At 43.5% G+C, this 20,193-nt stretch overlaps 1 protein-coding gene across 4 annotated transcripts in view; it reads right to left on the bottom strand.

The window, feature by feature from the left end:
* Positions 1–20,193, bottom strand: part of LOC124711198 (protein bric-a-brac 1-like) — a 448,529-nt gene that overhangs the window by 278,919 nt on the left and 149,417 nt on the right. The window contains exon 1 of one of the 4 annotated variants that reach the window (XM_047241140.1): positions 7,966–8,019. The exons of the other annotated variants lie outside the window; for them this stretch is intronic. Within the exon in view, the coding sequence (XP_047097096.1) occupies positions 7,966–8,011 (46 nt within the window). The 5' untranslated portion in view covers positions 8,012–8,019. Of the gene's footprint in view, positions 1–7,965; positions 8,020–20,193 lie in introns of those variants that run through there. 4 annotated transcript variants of the gene reach the window in all.

The following is a 20,193-nucleotide window of genomic DNA, read 5'->3' as shown; positions in this document are numbered from 1 at the left end:
ATATCAGTTGGTAAGAGCTGATGGTAAGGCTCGTGTATGGCGCAGACTTGAACTGATGATACAATGCGTTGGAGCAATAAGATCGTCACCAACCAATGGCCTTCCAATAGAATCCAGTGAAAATCATTTTGACGTTCGTAGCAACCTTTTTGCTTCAGACACACACACTCGTCTAAAGTTCAGAGTTTGTGAAAAAGAAGACATCAAGAGAACGCTAGTAAACTTCATTGTTAATGGTTCAAATGGCTCTAAGCACTATGGGACTTAACATCTGAGGTCATCAGTCCCCTAGAACTACTTAAACCTAACTAACCTAAGGACATCACACACACCCATACCCGAGGCAGGATTCGAACCTGCGACCGTAGCAGTCGCGCGGTTCCGGACTGAAGCGCCTAGAACCGCTCGGCCACCGCAGCCAGGCCCATTGTTAATGTAGTGCTGCCACAATCTCAGATACACATTTCTTTCTTTGATATGGATGCACCAAACGCTTACTATGTTTAATGAGGATTGTATTAGTCTGCAACCCCGACATCTTTTAGCTGCCAGTAATTATCAGTTTGTTAGTTAAATCTTAGTAAAGGGGCCACTAACTACCGGAAAAGGGCATGACTTGGGTACCTAGATAAATGTACTGACGGATACAAGACACGTGACAAAGTTGGTTTAGCTTACTGTCCTGTGCTGCAGATAGCAAAAACGTTTTCATTACTGCAAGTAGGTAGAGTTTATAGTACAAAAGTAGCGGCAGTTAGAGAAGCAAATATGTTTGGCATATAATGAGCGGAAAATAGTACTGTATACATTGTTTATATCCCCTGAGGATGCGCTTAAATTGACGTGAAACTGGTGATGGCTTTAGTAATAAACTTTCTACAGCCAAAAGGGATTTTCTTTACCTTCCTATAAAAATGTGGACATTTTTCTGCGGCTGCTCTCAGTTCAAAGTAATATGTACATTCATAGAAATTTTAGGCAGAAATAAATTTCCTTTATTAATTTTAATCGGGAATAATCAGGTAAAATTAAATCGTAAATATTAATTTGCACTTGTAGATGTCCGAGTTAGCTGATTCGTCGGCCGATAGGTTCAGGGAATAATAACTAAGTTATTAGCCCCTCGTTCATGGGATAGACCTTGTAGAGTTAGTAGCACCAGGCGAACATCTGATCGAACTGTGACAATATGTAGGAGTAGTAAAATCGACTTATTTAAAGCAATATTGATCCAGGAAGGAGAAATAATTTCGTAGCAGGCAGAGGTAGTTGGCATGGTCTGCAGACCAAAGAGCAGAACAGCCCCCCAGGGCTCGTCTGCGGCGAAAGATAAACCCTCCCCCCCGTCCCAATAAATCCCACTGTTTACTCGATGGAGGAGTAAGACAGTAACAGTATAAATAATTGCTACAGATGTCCGTATTATTTCCATCTAAAAAACAAATATTATATTATACCGGGTGATCAAAAGTCAGTATAAATTTGAAAACTTAATAAACCACGGAATAATGTAGATAGGTAAAAATTGACACACATGCTTGGAATGACAAAGTTCACAAAATGTCCGACGGATGGCGCTGGACAGCAAAACTGCTACCGTGACGGGTGAGCGGTATGCCGATATGTTACAGAATCGCATCATCCCCAACCTGCCTGATAAACACCTGCTGGAACGTACGATGACTATGCAGGATGGCGCTCCGCCCCATATTGCTAGACGCGTGAAAAATCTCTTGCGCGCGTCGTTTGGTGATAATCGTGTGCTCAGCCGCCACTTTCGTCATGCTTGCCCTCCCAGGTCTCCAGACCTCAGTCCGTGCGATTATTGGCTTTGGGGCTACCTGAAGTCGCAAGTGTATCGTGATCGACCGACATCTCTAGGGATGCTGACAGACAACATCCGACGCCAGTGCCTCACCATAACTCCGGACATGCTTTACAGTGCTGTTCACAACATTATTCCTCGACTACAGTTATTGTTGAGGAATGACGGTGGACATATTGAGCATTTCCTGTAAAGAACATCATCTTTGCTTTGTCTTACTTTGTTATGCTAATTATTGCTATTCTGATCAGATAAAGCGTCATCTGTCGGACATTTTCAGAACTTTTGTATTTTTTTGGTTCTAATAAAACCCCATATCATTCCAAGCATGTGTGTCAATTTGTACCCCTCTATCTACATTATTCCGTGATTTATTCAGTTTTCAAATTTATACTGACTTTTTCATCACCCGGTATATATATAAGATCTACTTATAATGGTTACATCAATTCGCGGAATAAAAGACTTCCTTTTTTGAAATTTAACGATAGCCGTTTCGCGCGGAGAATGTCCTCTTTCTATCTACAAACAGTCATTAAGGGCTTGGTGTGAGGATGGGTTGTGAGTCTTCTTGGGTAGCTCAGTTGGTAGAGCACTTGCCCGCGAAAGGCAAACGTTCCGAGTTCGAGACACATTCTAAGACACAGTTTTCATCTGTTACGAGGCTTCTTCATATCAGTGCACACACTGCTGCAAAGCGAACATTTCATTATGCGAACTTCCCCCACGCTGTGGCTAAGCAATATCTCCGCATAATCTTTCATCCAAGAGTACTAGTCCTGCAAGTTTCGCAGAACATTTGTGAAGTACGGAAGGAGGGAGACGAGATACTGGTGGAAGTAAAGCCGTGAGGATGGATCGTGAATTGTGCTCGGGTAGCTGAGCTGACAGGGCACTTCCCCGCGAGAGACAAGCATCCCGATTTCGAGCCCCGGTCCGACACACAGTTTTATCTGGCAAGACGTTTCAATAACTACAAAGCTCGAGGACACCCGTTACACTTCCATACGAACTATATCGACTGGCAGCTGTCCCAGCAGCATGCTACAAGTCTTTTTCTGCCAGCCATTTGATTCGTAATTAGGACTATCTATTTCACTCAACTCCGCGAGCTCCAAGCCACGCTACGAAATTTAACATTTAGCCTTTTCAGCCGATCAAGATCAGAAGCAGAAATGCTGGCATTTCGTCAGTTGATCCCTCCTCTCACTAGTCTATTTCCGACAGACGCTGGAAAACATCCGCTTTCACGTGAAAGTCACCAGTCCAGTCGGTCACGACCACAACCCACCCGTGCTGCACAACAGCCCAAGTTCCGGCGATACCGCACACTGGCCCTGGCGTAACGGACCCTACGGGTGCGTCCGGAAATGATAGGTAACAACACACACACACACACACACACACACACACACACACACACACACACACACACACACAGGTTCCACGTCTCTTCCTAAAACACTGAACGTATTTCAAAGTGTTGCCGCTGCAGGATTTTGAGCACGAACTGACCTTCCGATTATGCCTCATAAATATTCAGATGGGATGCATGTCGAATGATCTGGGTGGCCAAATCATCGGCTAGAATTGTCCAGAATGTTCTTCAAAACAATTGCAACAATTGTGGCACAGTGACATGGCGCATTATCATTCATAAAAATTCGCCATGGCTGCAAATGGTCTCCCAATAGCGGAACAACCATTTCCAGTCATTGATCAGTTCAGTTAGACGAGAGGATCCAGTCCGTTCAATGTAAACACAGCCGACACCATTATCGAGCCACACCAGCTTGCACAGGACCTTATTCATATCTTGCGTCCATGGCTTCGTGGGGTCTGCGCCACGCGCGAACCCTACCACCAGCTCCTACCAACTTAAATCGGGGTTCATCTCATTAGGCCACGGTTCCCCCGTTGTCTAGGGTCCAACCGATATTGCCACAACGCCAGGATTGGCGCTGCAGATGATGTGCTATTACACTACTGGCTATTAAAATTGCTACACCACGAAGATGACGTGCTACAGATACGAAATTCAACCGACAGGAAGAAGATGCTGTGAGATGCAAATGATTAGCTTTTCAGAGCATTCACACAAGGTTGGCGCCGGTGATGACACCTACAACGTGCTGACATGAGGAAAGTTTCCAACCGATTTCTCATACACAAACAGCAGTTGACCGGCGTCGCCTAGTGAAACGTTGTTCTGATGCCTCGTGTAAGGAGGAGAAATGTGTACCATCACGTTTCCGACTTAGATAAAGATCGGATTGTAGCCTATCGCGATTGCGGTTTATCGTATCGCGACATTGCTGCTCGCGTTGGTCGAGATCCAATGACTGTTAGCAGAATATGGAATCGGTGGGTTCAGGAGGATAATAAGGAACGCCGTGCTGGATCCCAACGGCCTCTTTATCACTAGCAGTCGAGATAACAGTCATCTTATCCGCATGGCTCTAACGGATCGTGCAGCCACGTCTCGATCCCCGAGTCAACAGATGGGGACTGTACGGCCCTTTCTGGATACAGAAAATGTTCGACTGCTGCCCTGGCCAGCACATTCTCCAGATCTCTCACCAATTGAAAACGTCTGGTCAATGGTGGCCGAGCAACTGGCTCCTCACAATACGCCAGTCACTACTCTTGATGAACTGTGGTATCGTGTTGACGCTGCATGGGCAGCTGTACCTGTACACGCCATCCAAGCTCTGTTTGACTCAATGCCCAGGCGTATCAAGGCCGTTATTACTGCCTGAGGATACTGGATACAGATTTCTCAGGATCTATGCACTCAAATTGCGTGAAAATGTAATCATATGTCAGTTCTAGTATAATATATTTGTCCAATGAATACCCATTTATCATCTGCATTTATTCTAGGTGTAGCAATTTTAATGGTCAGTAGTGTAGCATTAGAACTCACGTCGGTCGCCTGCTGCCATAGACCATTAACACACAATTTCCCCGCACTGTCCAAACGGACACGTTCGTTGAACTTTTCACTTCGCAGTGTTGCCCGTCTGTTAGCATTAACAACTCCACGCAAACACCGCTGCTCTCGGTCATGAAGTGAAGGGCATCGCCCACTGCGTTGTCCGTGGTGGAATGCCAGAAATTTGGTAGCCTCGACCCAATCTTGACAATGTGGATCTCGGAACATTAAATTTCCTAACGATTTCGGAATTGGAATATCCCATGCGCCTAGCTCTAACAACCATTCCGCATTCTAAGTCTTAATTCACGTAGTGCGTCCATAATCACGTCGGAAGCCTTTTCACACTAATCACCTGAGTAGGAATGACAGCTCCACTAATGTACTGCCCTTTTATATCTTGTGTACGCGATACTATTGCCATCTCTATACGTGCATATCGCTATCGCATGATTTTCCTCACCTCAGTGACAACACTCGCTGTGGGGATAAGAACAACCTACCTATCACAGTTCAGGGGACATTATATCATAAGCAATTAGATGCGTGAAAAACTGCATGCATGACATCTAAGTTTATTACCTAGGTGCTACTAACTCTTCAAGGAATAAATTTCGCAGGGAGTATCCACATAAGCCGTTGAAAAATTTGGAAATTTGTGGTAAGATCTTACGGGACCAAACTGCCGAGGTCATCGGTCCCTAAGCTTACACACTGCTTAACCTACATTATACTAACTTACACTAAGGACAACACACACACACCCATGCCCGAGGGAGGACTCTAACCTCCGATGGGGGGAGCTGCCCGAACCGTGACAAGACGCCGGAGACGGAGCGGCTATATGCTGCTGAATGTACCTAGACACATACATCACTGTACAACACGTAGACCAAGAGGTACGATGACAAACACCGAGATGCGGTGATCACAACAATGGAAACTCTAATATTTCACAGCAGTACGTAAAATTCGGTGAGAATGCCACAGTAACATACGGAAAGATCAAGCAGGCTTCTGGAAACGAAGTTCTGTCAGGTGCTCACGTGTTCCGTTCCCACAAAGTGTTTTCTGAATGCGGAACGAATGTCCAAGTTTAACGGCGCAATGGGCGCCCATCACCAACACGAACATATGACAACACAGCCAGGATGAGTGAACTTGTACGAGTTGATCGTAGATTACCATGAAAATGATTACAAAAAACCGGACAATAAACGGGAAACTGTTCACTTTCTATTGATTTAAAATGCTGCAAATGAGAAAACTGTGTCAAAATGGTTCCCAAAAATCTCACACAGCAACAAAAAGCTCGAGGATTATGGCTGATGATCTGTTGGAACACGTGGAATTTAACCCAGAATTACTGAATCGTGTTATTACTGGTGATGAAAGATGGTTTTTCCATTATGATCCCGAGACGAAACGTCAAACGTTCGCACTGGTATTCGAAAGAATCGCCACGACCAACGAAAGCGCGGATGTCATACTCAAAGGTAAAATGCATGCTTGTATGTTTCTTTGACGACGTGAGTATTGTGGACAAAGAGAGGTTGCCTCCAGGCGAGGTGTTCGTCCACGAATTGCTAACAACTGGATCCTGCATCACGATAACGCACCACCCCATACTGCATTGACTGGCGAGCAGTTTGTGACGTCAAAGTCCACTGCAGTGCTTCCACAACCTCATCCATACAACATAGTTCCGTAAGATTTTTTAAATCCCAGTAGTGAAGTCAGTCGTTGAAGGACACCATTTTACAACAGAACTGGAAATCCAAACAGGTGTGATAAGGGCTTTTGCTGGTATCCTAGATGATGAGCTCCTGTGATGCTACCAAGAATGGAAACACAGATGGATTAAGTGCCTGCATGCACAAGGGAGAAACTTCAAAACTGATACAAATTTAATTGGTTAAGACCATAGGAAATTGTGTTTTTTCTAACTTGTCTCATTACTTTATTGTCGCACCTGGTGTTAGACTGACGAGAAACTGACTTTTTAACACGTGTAAAATCGTCAAACTTGTTTTTCAGTTCGGTCATCAATGAATATTTTTCTCAAACAATACTTTCACTAGACAAACTCATCAAAGAAAACAACATGCAGCCAAATCATTTGCTACACACGTAAATTTGACAAACTGTTTGCTTACAAGCCGCTTAAAATGTAAGAGAGAAACTATGTGCATGCAGAGGTAAACATGAGCGTATGTTACGGGATTAATGACATCAATAGCGATGATATCAGTGCCCTTAAATGAATATGCTTGAAAAGTGTAAAACTTGAGAGCATCAAATACAGTCTCACCTGATTCTCTAATTCCCATTCACATTCACGTAAACTACAAACATAGACGCTGTTCTAAAACCACATTAAAATGTCGATAAAATAAAGAGAAGAATAACCTAACGACTCCGAATGTTCTACCAGGCTGACAACTTAAAGGAAAAAGGAAAAAGGAAAAAAACCTAGGAACCAGCACATCCTGTAACACATTAATATTTTTTCTAATCATTTGTGGATCATCGTTAACTGCTCTCGGATTCTTATGAAATTCCTATCACTTTCCATTGTCCGTTAAAACAAGCCAGGTTTGTACATTTAATTTCTGCCGTCTTGCTAAATATAACATCAATAGAAATTTGGTGTACTGCAATCTACAGCGAGCGGTCAGCTAAGACGAAAACAAGAATTATACGATGCAGGTTTTTACGGGCTGGCAACAACTTCTTTTTTGGAGCCTTCAGCGCGATCCAAAGCCTGACGTTTCGTCTTCTACTGTTGGAGGTACCTTAAAGACGAGAGTGATAACTGGTCAAGTGTAATGCACGCTGTTACTCGCTAGGTTCGCCGAAAGAGCGAACAGTTATCACCGAGACGTTACGTCGTATGAACATTAACCGTGTTTGGCTATCCTCGTACGGCAGCAAAATCAGCTCAGTTGTTTCGGTTAGGGTGAGCGACGACGCGTGAATTAAACTCGTCTTCGTAAAAGCATTTAGAAACGAAAACTTAGTTGAAGATATGCTAAAGTCTCCTGATTTAAAACTGTTGACACTTCGTGGAACATCTCACGTCCTACATTAAAATAAAAGCCATCTGACGAAGCCACTTCGAGAAGCCTAAGTAAAATATCTTCAGTGAAGACATCTAATATGTTAGATTGCATTAAGTTAATAAATTCTTCCAGAGAGTACTTACCGTTCCTCCGCGCTTGACTCCGCTGATAACGTAAGCACCTCTTCATATTTTCGGAGTGAGGCATTGCCGTAAAAAAATCATAACCCTTATTACGAAGATTCCCCATTTCATCCGCGTATATCTCCGATAACCGCGTAGTTTCTTCTCGAGCCCTCATCTTCGCCTTCTCGCATTGCTTCCTCACTTCTAGAGCAGCGTCGTCAGGTGGTCCACAGGAATGTTCGGACTCGTAAAACACTTCTCCATTCTTCGAACGTATCTTCCCCCTGCAATGATCCGACTTCTCGCGTAAGCACAGCCACGTAACAACGCCGTCTTTAGACTCCCTAAATTTACGATACGCATAGCCATTGTAATGAGCAGAAGGTCTGCCCTTTGTCGTCGTAATAACTTCCATACTGATAATCACGCTGGGAACCTCGAAAGCAGAGTAAGCGCAGAGACGTGTTTCAAACAGCGCGACGCTCACACAGCACTGTCCCTTCCGACTAAGTAAATCCTTCGCGAACCGGTTGTGTCTGCTAATATCCGGTGTCCGCGTATCTCCGCACACCGTCCCACATCCATTCCGGGATGATACTGCAGCCCGGCCACAACTTCGAAAGCTGCGCCCATCCCTCCTTCCCCTCCTCTTCCCCTCCCCTCCCCCCACTACCTGACAGGCCGTGCCCCTCCCATCAAGCGCACCGTAGCGTCCGGAGATTTGCGGTCACCGAAGATAAGACCACAAAGATAAGATACGAGAGACTGGGGCTCGTACAAAGGCATATAGGCAGTCATTTTTCCCTCGTTCTGTTTGGGAGTGGAACAGGGAGAGAAGATGCTAGTTGTCGTACGAGGTACCCTCCGCCACGCACCGTATGGTGGATTGCGGAGTATGTATGAAGATGTAGATTTGCGGACACAACCGCTTCAAGCAACTGTTTACCTGGTCGGTAGGGATAGGTCCCCGTTCCTCTCCCCTATCAGTAAAGAGCCTGGTGGAAAAAACAGATCACTGCGCTTGCTTTAAGCCCGTACCGCATGGAGCTAGGTTCGCCGCAAGTTTGCGAGTGGCGTGCATGCCTGCCAGCTTGCAGGGAATGGAGCCGGCTATCTTCCATGCTGAAGCTCTCCTACGGTGCAAGATCGGCAGTTAGTTGTGTTGTGATCGGCTGCATGTTGTATGGAACGAAGATGGCTGCTTCAGGTACGGATGTTCAGAGCAAACTGGCGTTATTAGCGGTTTTGGTGCTAAACGATGCAGGAATGCATGCTAATGAGAGAAAAAGAAACAAAGCATGGACGAAAAACTGGATTAAGAAGAGAAACGCTGGAAAAGGTGTGCTGTCCATGCTTCATAAAGAGTTGAGGTTAGTTCGCATAACACCTACTTTTGTTTGAAAAGTATCACCATTTCATTACTGTTTGACTTTATAAATATACCAATAATGACTGTTATATACGACTTTATTTTATAGGATAGAAGATCGTACATCCTTAGCAAATTTTATACGAATGGATGTATTGTTATTTGAAGAACTGCTTTGTATGGTATGGTCTCGCCTCTGATTCAGAAGAAAGCTACATCGTAATCCATTACCATTCAAGATTATGTGCTTTCAAAAATCGGGTGAATACTCAGTGTGATATTTCTAGAAAACAGTCTTAAATGTGTCCGATTTTTGCAAGTAGTAGGTTTCTACATTCAACACAAAATTCATAGCTTTGTACTTACGTCGTTTATCCCAGTGCCACTGCTTTTCTATGATTTTACTTTGGTGTACTCCACATTAAACTGAGTACGTAAATTGTGCATTTTGCTATAGCACTCCTTGCTCGTCGTATATGGTCGAACAAGAGACACTGCACTTGCAACTCTTTCGAGTGCTTCTGCACGCAACTGTTTATTATAATAGTTTGCGCTTTTCACTGTTCTTCCCTATAAGTACATATCAATGCTTCAATCGCTTCCTTGGACCACTGCGGTGCCATTATTTAATAATTATAATAACTTCCTACCGCACCTCACAACAGCAGAAAAGCGACTATCAACAAAGGCTTCCCGCCCAAGCTTTCCGCGTCTGACGTCACAAACGAAACGTCTCATGATTGGCCAACAACGCAGGTAGCACGTAGGGAACCTTACAAGAAAAATAGCACCGGACCTATCCTGGAAATCTTACAAGGTTCCCAGCAAGGTAGCCCGCTAGCAGACGACGGAGCCCGCAAGGTATCCGTCGCGCGAGCCAGCAAGGAAACTTACAGCGAATCTTGCTCCGTGTGAGACGGGCATAAGCAAGGACAGGACATCGTGGTGTTTAAGACGAAAAGAGAAAATTGTTCAAATATGAGAGCGTGCTGATCAGTAATGCCTCTGAATTTATGTGAAAAGTCAGATTTTTAGATAAAACGAACGTTATTAACATTCTACACCTTTATTCTTCACGTTTACATATTTATTTCTCAACATAATTATCCTGGCGACGAACACATTTTTCGCACCGAGATACCAGTTTGTTGAGATCGCCACCGTAGAATATTTCACTTTGGTGACGGAGCCACAACCTCACCTCTGCCTGCACTGCTACCTCACTTTCAAAGTGATGTCCTCGAAGGTGTTAAGTTTTGGAAACAGATGGAAACCGAAACGGGTCAATTCAGGGACTGTATGGAGGATGATCCAGGACAGTGAAACCAAGGTACTGGAATGCTGAAGATATAGCGGCGCTTGTGTGCTGTCTGCCATTATGCTGAAGGACACGGCGCCCCATCTGTGGAGGCACGTCTTCTGCATTTAGAAACTCGATTACAGCACTATTTCACACACACCGACACAGTTACACCACGTATACATCGCGACACTGCTGCGGAAATGCTCACCGTCTGACAGTTGGCACGATACTAGCGCCCCAAACAGCGAGAAAGCAAGCCGTAAGATTACCGCGTCTTTTTTATTTTTCTGATTAATTAACGACACAGTTGTTATATTTTTGCGTTCCAAGCATTAGTAAATCATCAATAGACATGAACAATCGCGAAATCTCACTGATTCAGTGACATAACTTACCACCTATCCATGACGGAATATTTTCAAATATGCTTGTAATTGTAGTTTACTTCGCTGAAAGCAAGAGAATATAAACACACATTTCATGCACGAGAAACATATACTTCTGTTGTCCATTCTTACTGCGAGTGTCTGCAGAATAATTCATGCGTATGAACAACTCACCGCCCACTGTGTGCGCCTATATTGTATACACGGACTGTACACTATGTGCACATGTAACTACTGTATTTACGTGTCCACACTTTTTGCACCTGACTTACTGCCCAGGGGAAAATATGCATTTCTGGCTTGCTCTTTCTACATGTACTTAGAGACCAAGAACATACTCCTCCTAATAGCTAGAATCATTAGTCTGCAAATGAAGTAAATATTGCTGTAATGTTATTCAGTACTTGTCCTCAGTCTCCAATAAAAATTATCTGCAGTTATATTCATGACATCCTGTATATTTGGCTTTGTGTGTAGGTATATTCGTCTCTGTGAAACTGATTTAAAGATAAAAATACCATTTCATATATATAAGGAAGACAATATGTGACAACGAGAGAAAACTATTCCTATCATTAAAGATGCAGCAGCAAAGCTTATTTCATCATTTCAACCTTCTCCTATAGTCTCGCCATTAATAAACTATTGTTTTCGAGATATACAGCGAATTTCATCTTCCCAATTTTGAAATGCAATTTGCCTCATCATTAGCACTTCTATTTCTCTAATTGGTACATCTCAATTTGACAATCATCCAACAGTGTACCCATCCTACACATATGGCGGAGGGTACTAAGCATCTATTAAACTCCACAAAAATGCTGCCAGCCGTAACACTCGACTAACTGCATCACCAAGCACACTTAAGGTCTGTACAGCAGCTGTTGTTCAACGTTGATAGAACTGGGATGCTGGAACAACTGTTCATAGCAAGAACATAGCGAGAGTCAGTGTTATTGGACTGGATGGAATCTGCGATGCAAACCTGATCTCATTTGGTACTTACTAACATGTGTAGATTACAGGTGTGTTGCGCTTTGCTATGCTGGAGTGCTGGCCATTGCTCGTGTTTAATGTCTGTTAATACATTTAGATCAAACAAATATCAAACTAAACAAGTATTTGACCGCCTTACTGAATGGCTAGAACTGTATCCATGATCGCTACGATAACATAACATCATACAGTGGGAGTAATCGGAATTTGCTTAAAATAAAGCAAGCAATAATCAGTTTAACCACTGATAGGTATCCAGTAGCTCTAAACAAAATAATATGGAATTGAAATCATCTGCTGACAATGATGTTTTCTGTGTGTGTTTGGCGGGTCTAATGTGACATACTGCACATTGTTTATGACAGTAAACCGTTGGAAATCGTAAAAATTACGTATAAGTAATCTCCAGTGTGACCATAAATGGAATGAATACAAAAAATGCATGGCGAGATAATAGAAAAAGAGAGCCTTAATGGCTGTTGAATAAGTACCAAGTGTCTTAACAGAAAGAGTAATGGTGTCTAAGTGTTAGAGGAAGGCCTCACCGGTCTTATGCTGGGGCCATGTAATCTCGTGATAATGGCGTCTTGTAGTGGGGGCCAGCCATTACGGTGGTGGTGGTGTTCTGAACCTAACTATCTCGGGTTTTCTAGCCGTTTCTTAATTTCTCAGACTTATATGTCAATTGTCTTCCCTTTTTCTGCCTGGGTGTGGTGACTGATCTTTGCTGCTGCTGCTACAGGCACTTTCTAGAGGATATCAGCGTAATTTTTGCTATGTCCCCTGTGTGATATGTAGTGAAATTGTTAGGTGTGTGTGTGTGTGTGTGTGTGTGTGTGTGTGTGTGTGTGTGTGTGTGTGTGTGTGTGTATAGAGAGAGAGAGAGAGAGAGAGAGAGAGAGAGAGAGAGAGATAATGGACTTCCGGCTGTGGGTCTATATCCAATGAGAGGCTCTGAGCACTATGGGACTTAACTTCCGAGGTCATCAGTCCCCTAGAACTTAGAACTACTTAAACCTAACTAACCTAAGGACATCACACACATTCATGCCCGAGGCAGGATTCGAACCTGAGACCGTAGCGGTCGCGCGGTTCCAGACTGCAGCGCCTAGAACCGTTCGGCCACCACGGCCGACTCCAATGAGAGGAATGGGTTCATACTCACATATTTTTTTCTTATTCGGCCTAGGATGGCGGTAGCTGGCGCTATAATTTCTGATGGGATCATCTGGTTGTGTGTGTGTGTGTGTGTGTGTGTGTGTGTATAAAGCCATGAGTGCTCATAGGAAATGTGAACCCTCAAGCCCAATCACGTTGGCATTCCCACTGCACATGAATATAAAACACAATTGTGCTACGGGGAGGGGAGGAGGGCCACCGGGGCTGTAAGTGTTCAGTAGAGTCTCGATGGTTCGATGTGAATGGGACCAGGACCACCTGGAACTACTGAAAATTCGGACAACCAAAATTTGGGAAAAAGAAATGAAACGATGTTTAAAAGAATACAGGCGTCAAAGCATGAACTTTATTAAAACGTCCACAACTTGTGGCCTAGTGGCTAGCGGCTAGCGTTGCTGCCTCTGGATCACCGGGTCCTGTGTTCAGCCGGCCGCTGTGGTCGAGCGGTTCCATCATCATTTCATCACCAACACCACCACCACCACCACCACCACCACCACCACTTGTGACAGTGGCTACATTTGATTGTGTAAAAACTGGACTGTGTAAAAATTTAGACTTTGTACGGGCGCTGATGAGCGCGCAGTTGAGCGCCCCACAAACCAATCATCATCATCATCATCATCATCAAAACGAAGTGTTTACTTACACATTTACATTTCCAGAATAAAAGTTTTAACTTCAGTGTGGTAACAACTTACTTCGTGCAAAAGGAGCGTCTTGTTTGATGAAGCTTCAACATTTTCGCGTGTGTTGCTCATCATCGGCATTGTGTCGGCCTGATCATACTAGTCACTCTCACACTGCGCTGTGGTGTTAACCATGTCAATTATATATACATCAAAAATAGATTTGCATCACCCCGGTTCACAGAACTCCAGAAGATAGACGTTGACTTTGGATATTGTATCAAAGACACAGTCCCTTCGACTGTTCAGAGATGTCACTAAACCCACCCAAAGATGTAAACAATCATGCATAAGCAGCGCCTATTAGACAGAGGGGGTCCGACAGCCGATCAGTTCCAGTCACTCCACCAAGGAGGTGGTACAGATCTCGCGTTCAACTATGCCTAGACGGTCAATACTGCGATTTAATCGCGACCGCGTTGTTACTTTGTGCCAGGAAGGGCTCTCAACATGGCAAGTGTCCAGGGGTCTCTGAGTAAACCAAAGCGATGTTGTTCGGACATGGAGGAGATACAGAGAGACAGAAAATGTCGATGACATGCCTCGCTCAGGCCGCCCAATGGCTACTGCTGCAGTGGATGACCGCTACTTACGAATTATGACTCGCAGGAACTCTGACAGAAACACCACCATGTTGATTAATGCTTTTCATGCAGCCACAGGACGTCGTGTTACGACTCAACCTGCCAGACTGCATGATGTGCAACTTCACTCCCCACGTCCATGGCGAGGTCCATATTTGCAACCACAACACCGTGCAGTGCGGTACAGATGGGCCCAACAACATGTCCTCTCAGAATTGGCATCACGTACTCTTCACCGATGAGTGTCGTATGTGCCTTCAACCAGACAATCGTCAGAGACTATTTTTGAGGCAACCTGGTCAGGCTGAACGCCTTAGACATACTGTCCTGCGAGTGCAGCAAGGTGGGGTTCCCTGCTGTTTTAGGGTGGTATTACGTGGGGCCGACGTACACCGCTTGTGGTCATGGAAGGCGCCGTAACGGCTGTACGATACGTGAATGCCATCCTCCGACCGATAGTGCAACCATATCGGTAGCATATTGGCGAGGCATTCGTCTTCATGGAAGACAATTAGCGCCCCCATCGTGAGCATCTTGTGAATGGCTTCCTTCAGGATAACGACATCGCTCGACTAGAGTGGCCAGCATGTTCTTCAAACATGAACCCTGTCAAACATGCCTGGGATAGATTGAAAAAGGGTGTTTATGGGCGACGTGATCTACCAACCACACCGAGGGATCTACACCAAATCGCCGTTGAGTAGAGCGACAATCTGCCATTATTAACTTGTGGATAGTATGCCACAACGAATACAGGCATGCATCTATGCAAGAGGACGTGCTATTGGATATCAGAGGTACCAGTGTTTGTAGCAATCTGGACCATCACCTCTGGAGGTCTCGATGTATGGTGGTACAACATGTAATGTGAGGTTTTCATAAACCATAAAAAGGGCGGGAATAATGCTTATGTTGATCTCTATTCTAATTTTATGTACAGGTTCCGGAACTCTCGGTACCTAGGTGATGCAAAACTTTTTTGATGTGTGTAGAAAAGTCTGTAACTTCTAACTGTTGGTCAGAATTAAACCACTCCGTTATTTCCACAGTTTCTGCCTCTTCACAGCCTGGCGACTTTCTGATCGTCCTCACTCCTCACTGTCAAAATCTTCAGTTTAGGCCAACATTTCTTTTTTTTTTTCCTCCATCACTTAGAATCTATATCTCACTATCTCGCTCGAATACTCACTGATCCCGTACACAATGTTCTTCACAGTCACTTTCTTTAAAGCTCCTAGCATGCTTTCATTGTCTTCCAAATACAAAATTGATTCTTGGAATCGCCTACGATACTTTTTCTTCAGGCTTTCCAGAACGCCCTCATCCATTGGCTGAATCAAATTGGTAACATTCGGCGTGAGAAGTAAGGCCTGGATCCCATCGCACTGAAATTCTCCTACACTTGGAAGTAGGACGGATTATTCATTGTCAAAATAGCTTTGCACGCCAATCCCCTTTCTTTTAAAATCTTTCTGCATTGCGGTACAAATGAGTTAAAAAATATGTTCTTAAAGATTTTCTGATTCGTCCAGGCATTGTTTTGATACATGTAGATAACTGGGAGAGCTGCAATGGTTACATTCTTGAATACTCTTAGCTTGTCAGACTTCCAAATCACCATCAGTTTTAGTTTATGGTTTTTCAGTTGCATTTGAAGCTTGCCGTAACCGAGAGTCTCTCTTCACTATTTTTGTACTCAAGATCACTTTTTTCCTCATTAGAAGCAACTCTTTCTAACGGAAATATTTTGAAATTTAAATAAGTTCCGTCGCTTTTGTTAATTTGTTCATGACAAATTTTTTTCAATGTTGATTATTTTAAACTTCAAAATAAATTCTGGAACGGTCTCAGAGTCGCCAGAGAGCTTTTCTCCACATCTATCTAGCTGACGCAGTCCATACCTCTTCTTCCACTTCTCGAGTAATCCCAAACTAGTGGAGAAACTATCACCTTCTTCCTGGATCTGGTTTCTAAAAAACAAGCTTTTATCTTGCACGATTGGGCTAGAAATCGAAGCCCCTTCCGTCTTTGTTGCGTAAATCACATAAAGAACGTCTCACTTTTTCTTTCAAAATCCGATGTTTTTAAATAGTTTTTCGGCTAAGAGATTTTTCAAGACATTTCTTTAAAGAAAACTGTTCCAATTTAAGTCGATTTCTTGACCAGTCACCAATAGTAACTTAGCTGACACCATATTCGAGAGCAAATTTTGTTACTGTTACTACTTTGTCGGGTCGTTTCAATGCTTCTATTATTCAAAGACATAATTTTCCTTTTCTGTGTTGCAGCACTCATTTTGAGGTGTGCAACAAGAAACAGTCTACAAAAAAACAAAACGACATTTCACTGTACTGACCATGACAAACCTGAAACACCACTTTGAACATAAGAACTGCTTGTGCAAACAATTGAAAACGAATAGTAGCGTATGCGTGGTGTCATTGACAAAGACACAACTAAGGTAAACACTGTTTGTCCGTGATAAGTTGACGATTGGCGCGGTGGCTGTCGGGAACTGCCGTGCCCCATAATTGCGAGGAGCGGTGAGGAGAAGGCAGCATCGGCTGTTTGCATCACCACCACCCGTGTTTTGCGCTTAACACGAAATCCAGGCAGCACTCGCTGAAGTATTGCCCACTTAAGTGACGCTTTCGTCTGATCAGAAATCACCTAATTTATTCACATATTCATGGTCAAGAGTTTTAGCTATAACTTATGTATTATTTATACATCGAAAACAGTGAAAAATGAATGTACGACAGATATTCGGAAAGTAAGTTCCGATCGGTAAAGAAATGGAAACCATTGTGAAAATCTAATAAAGCTTGGCACATATGTGTTCGACAGTGTCTCTAGTATCCCTTCGCTCTTTTCAGTTCTGAGTGCATAAAGATGCGTATAAAAACAGTGTCTCCCGCCAAGTATGAGGTCTGGTGAGAGATTTCGACTGATGTTGTGGAACCCACATTACAGAACTTTCATACGTTTCCTACTTCCTGGCAAGTCTCGGTCGCAATCTGCAGGAGCAACGAAAATGCTCCTGCAGCGTTTCCGATGGAGAGAGTTTGATCACCCACACTACAGCCGGTAATTGGCTCCCTCTGTGTTTCATCTCTGCACACATTAACTACTGGCTATGAAGACAACATTTTCGCTCAGACAACGAGCTATAGACGAGCGTAGAGAATTGGTGAGAAGCACAGGCGGTTGCCTTCTATGACGCGGGTACTGGAAAGTTGGTATAACGATGCGTCAGATGTCGTAACTGGGGCGGCGACTATGTAGAGAAGTAGCTGGAAGGTGGAGCCAACTGTCCCAAATAAAACGTTTCTAATGTTCATTGTTTCCATTTCGCGACTGAATCGGGAACTTACTTTCTGGACAAGCCTCGTACGACTTACGACACTATGAATCTAAGGTTTTAAACTTATTTTTGGAATGTGTTTGCAATATATTTTTTTTATTTTTTATGGTTCAAATGGCTCTGAGCACTATGGGACTTAACTTCTGAGGTCATCAGTCCCCTAGAAGTTAGAACTACTTAAACCTAACTAACCTAAGGACATCACACACATCCATGCCCGAGGCAGGATTCGAACCTGCGACCGTAGCAGTCCCGCGGTTCCGGACTGCAGCGCCTAGAACCGCACGATGTGTTTGGACATTGCATTTATTAAACGTAGACAGCGGTAATGTTTACGAAGTGTAAGATATTGCGCCTGAAAGAACTGACAAAATTGTGAGTTAACGAGTATTTCGCCAATAAAACTTGAATACTGATCATATCTAAAATAGTTTAGGATTTGCTGTTAAAGTGAAATTAACAAGCTTAGTAACAAAGACCTGAATGTTAAAATCTGAACGCTTTGGTCGATCTTAACGATCGACATTTCATATAAAAGAGCATCATTAAAATGACAAATGTTTTACATATCAACTCTGTAACTTTATTTGTTTAAAAGATATAGTAAATTTAAACTACCAGTATTTTCAGTTAAGCATCAGATCATCATTTCCTTCACACAAAACACATTGAACGTGGACAGCATGACACCTTATTGAATCATTAGGTAATAGAATATTTGTTGTAAAGTTCAGTGCATAATAGTTACTTTTGTTCATTATTTATTTATCAGAAAGCGTATTACTGCAAGGTTACTGGCTGTGACATTCAAAGTGAAGAAAGAAATTGTATTGGTTTTATGTAAAAGAATTTAACGTTTATTATGTAATGGATATTATGTTACTTTATTTAGAATGTGGAAGTGGTCAAGCTTTGATTATTCAAATATGCTAAAATGTAAAATAATGTAGAACAAGCTGTAGCCAATCAGGTGGACGGCTTCAGGGAAGGGAACTGCACTAGTCAGTTGAGCGACGATGTTCGGCACGCGGCAGACGCAGCCTGAGGTGGGCGGAGAGCCAGTGGAGACGCGAAAGCCGACGGTCGGCCTTTAGGTAGCTAGGAAGTGAAACGACTTACAAAATTTCGCGTTGTGTGGTGTCGTGGGACTTGGTCTCTCAGCGGTGAACAGCCGCGCGCATGGTGTGAACTATTAACTTTTCGCGGAAGTAACGAGGTGGAGTGTTGGACTTTTATTTCACGATGAGACTGTGAATGATCGAAGTGTGTCAAACGGATATGGACTCGTGTGTAACAGTAACTCTAAATACAAGCACTTTCGCTATTAGTTTACTTTCTGAATAAACATCATTCTGATCGAATCAGAACTGTATGGCCTACATCATTTATGGGTCGTTAATTTAGCTTCCGATATTATTATTACCGTTATTATATGTTAAATTAACTTTGTATGTTTCACACTGAAACGTCCCCTTAGCAAAATTTATGAACTACTGTACTCATAAACCTCTTACGTTATTTGATTTTCAAACAGCTGAGCAGAACTGAACCCACGGGACCACGGCGCTCCTCAGTCCACATTGTCCTTGATGTTGCCTATCTTGCACATGGACTACTCAGTTTGTATATTTTGCTTATTTTTTCATAGTTCCACACAACTTCTTCCTGTTTTCTCGACTGATCTGTGTTCAGTTTTTCAAGGCCTATCCACTGCGTCAATTTATAACTAAATCTGAGGGGGGTGCGATGGGGAGGTTCCCTTGTAAGACATTTCTCTCTTTGCTTATTCTGATTAACACTAAACTGACAATATTTTTAGCGCAACGCAATCTGACTTTCAATAATCCCTACAAAAGAATGGCCCTGACTAACAATAACCTATGCCTTTCATGAATCACCTCACAAAAATCTTCGTTACTCGAACTACTGCAATACAGCGAGCGCCAATAGTGCCAGCTAAATAAAAGACTAACTACTGAAGGCACTAACTACTGATAGGCATACTAAGCAAATGAAAGATTTTGATTATATATATACACTCCTGGAAATGGAAAAAAGAACACATTGACACCGGTGTGTCAGACCCACCATACTTGCTCCGGACACTGCGAGAGGTCTGTACAAGCAATGATCACACGCACGGCACAGCGGACACACCAGGAACCGCGGTGTTGGCCGTCGAATGGCGCTAGCTGCGCAGCATTTGTGCACCGCCGCCGTCAGTGTCAACCAGTTTGCCGTGGCATACGGAGCTCCATCGCAGTCTTTAACACTGGTAGCATGCCGCGACAGCGTGGACGTGAACCGTATGTGCAGTTGACGGACTTTGAGCGAGGGCGTATAGTGGGCATGCGGGAGGCCGGGTGGACGTACCGC

This window comes from Schistocerca piceifrons, chromosome 8 (assembly GCF_021461385.2).
Source record: "Schistocerca piceifrons isolate TAMUIC-IGC-003096 chromosome 8, iqSchPice1.1, whole genome shotgun sequence".
Classification (NCBI taxonomy): Eukaryota; Metazoa; Arthropoda; class Insecta; order Orthoptera; family Acrididae; genus Schistocerca; species Schistocerca piceifrons.
Note: the sequence above shows the minus strand (reverse complement) of the source record. Positions and strands in the feature narration are given on the sequence as shown.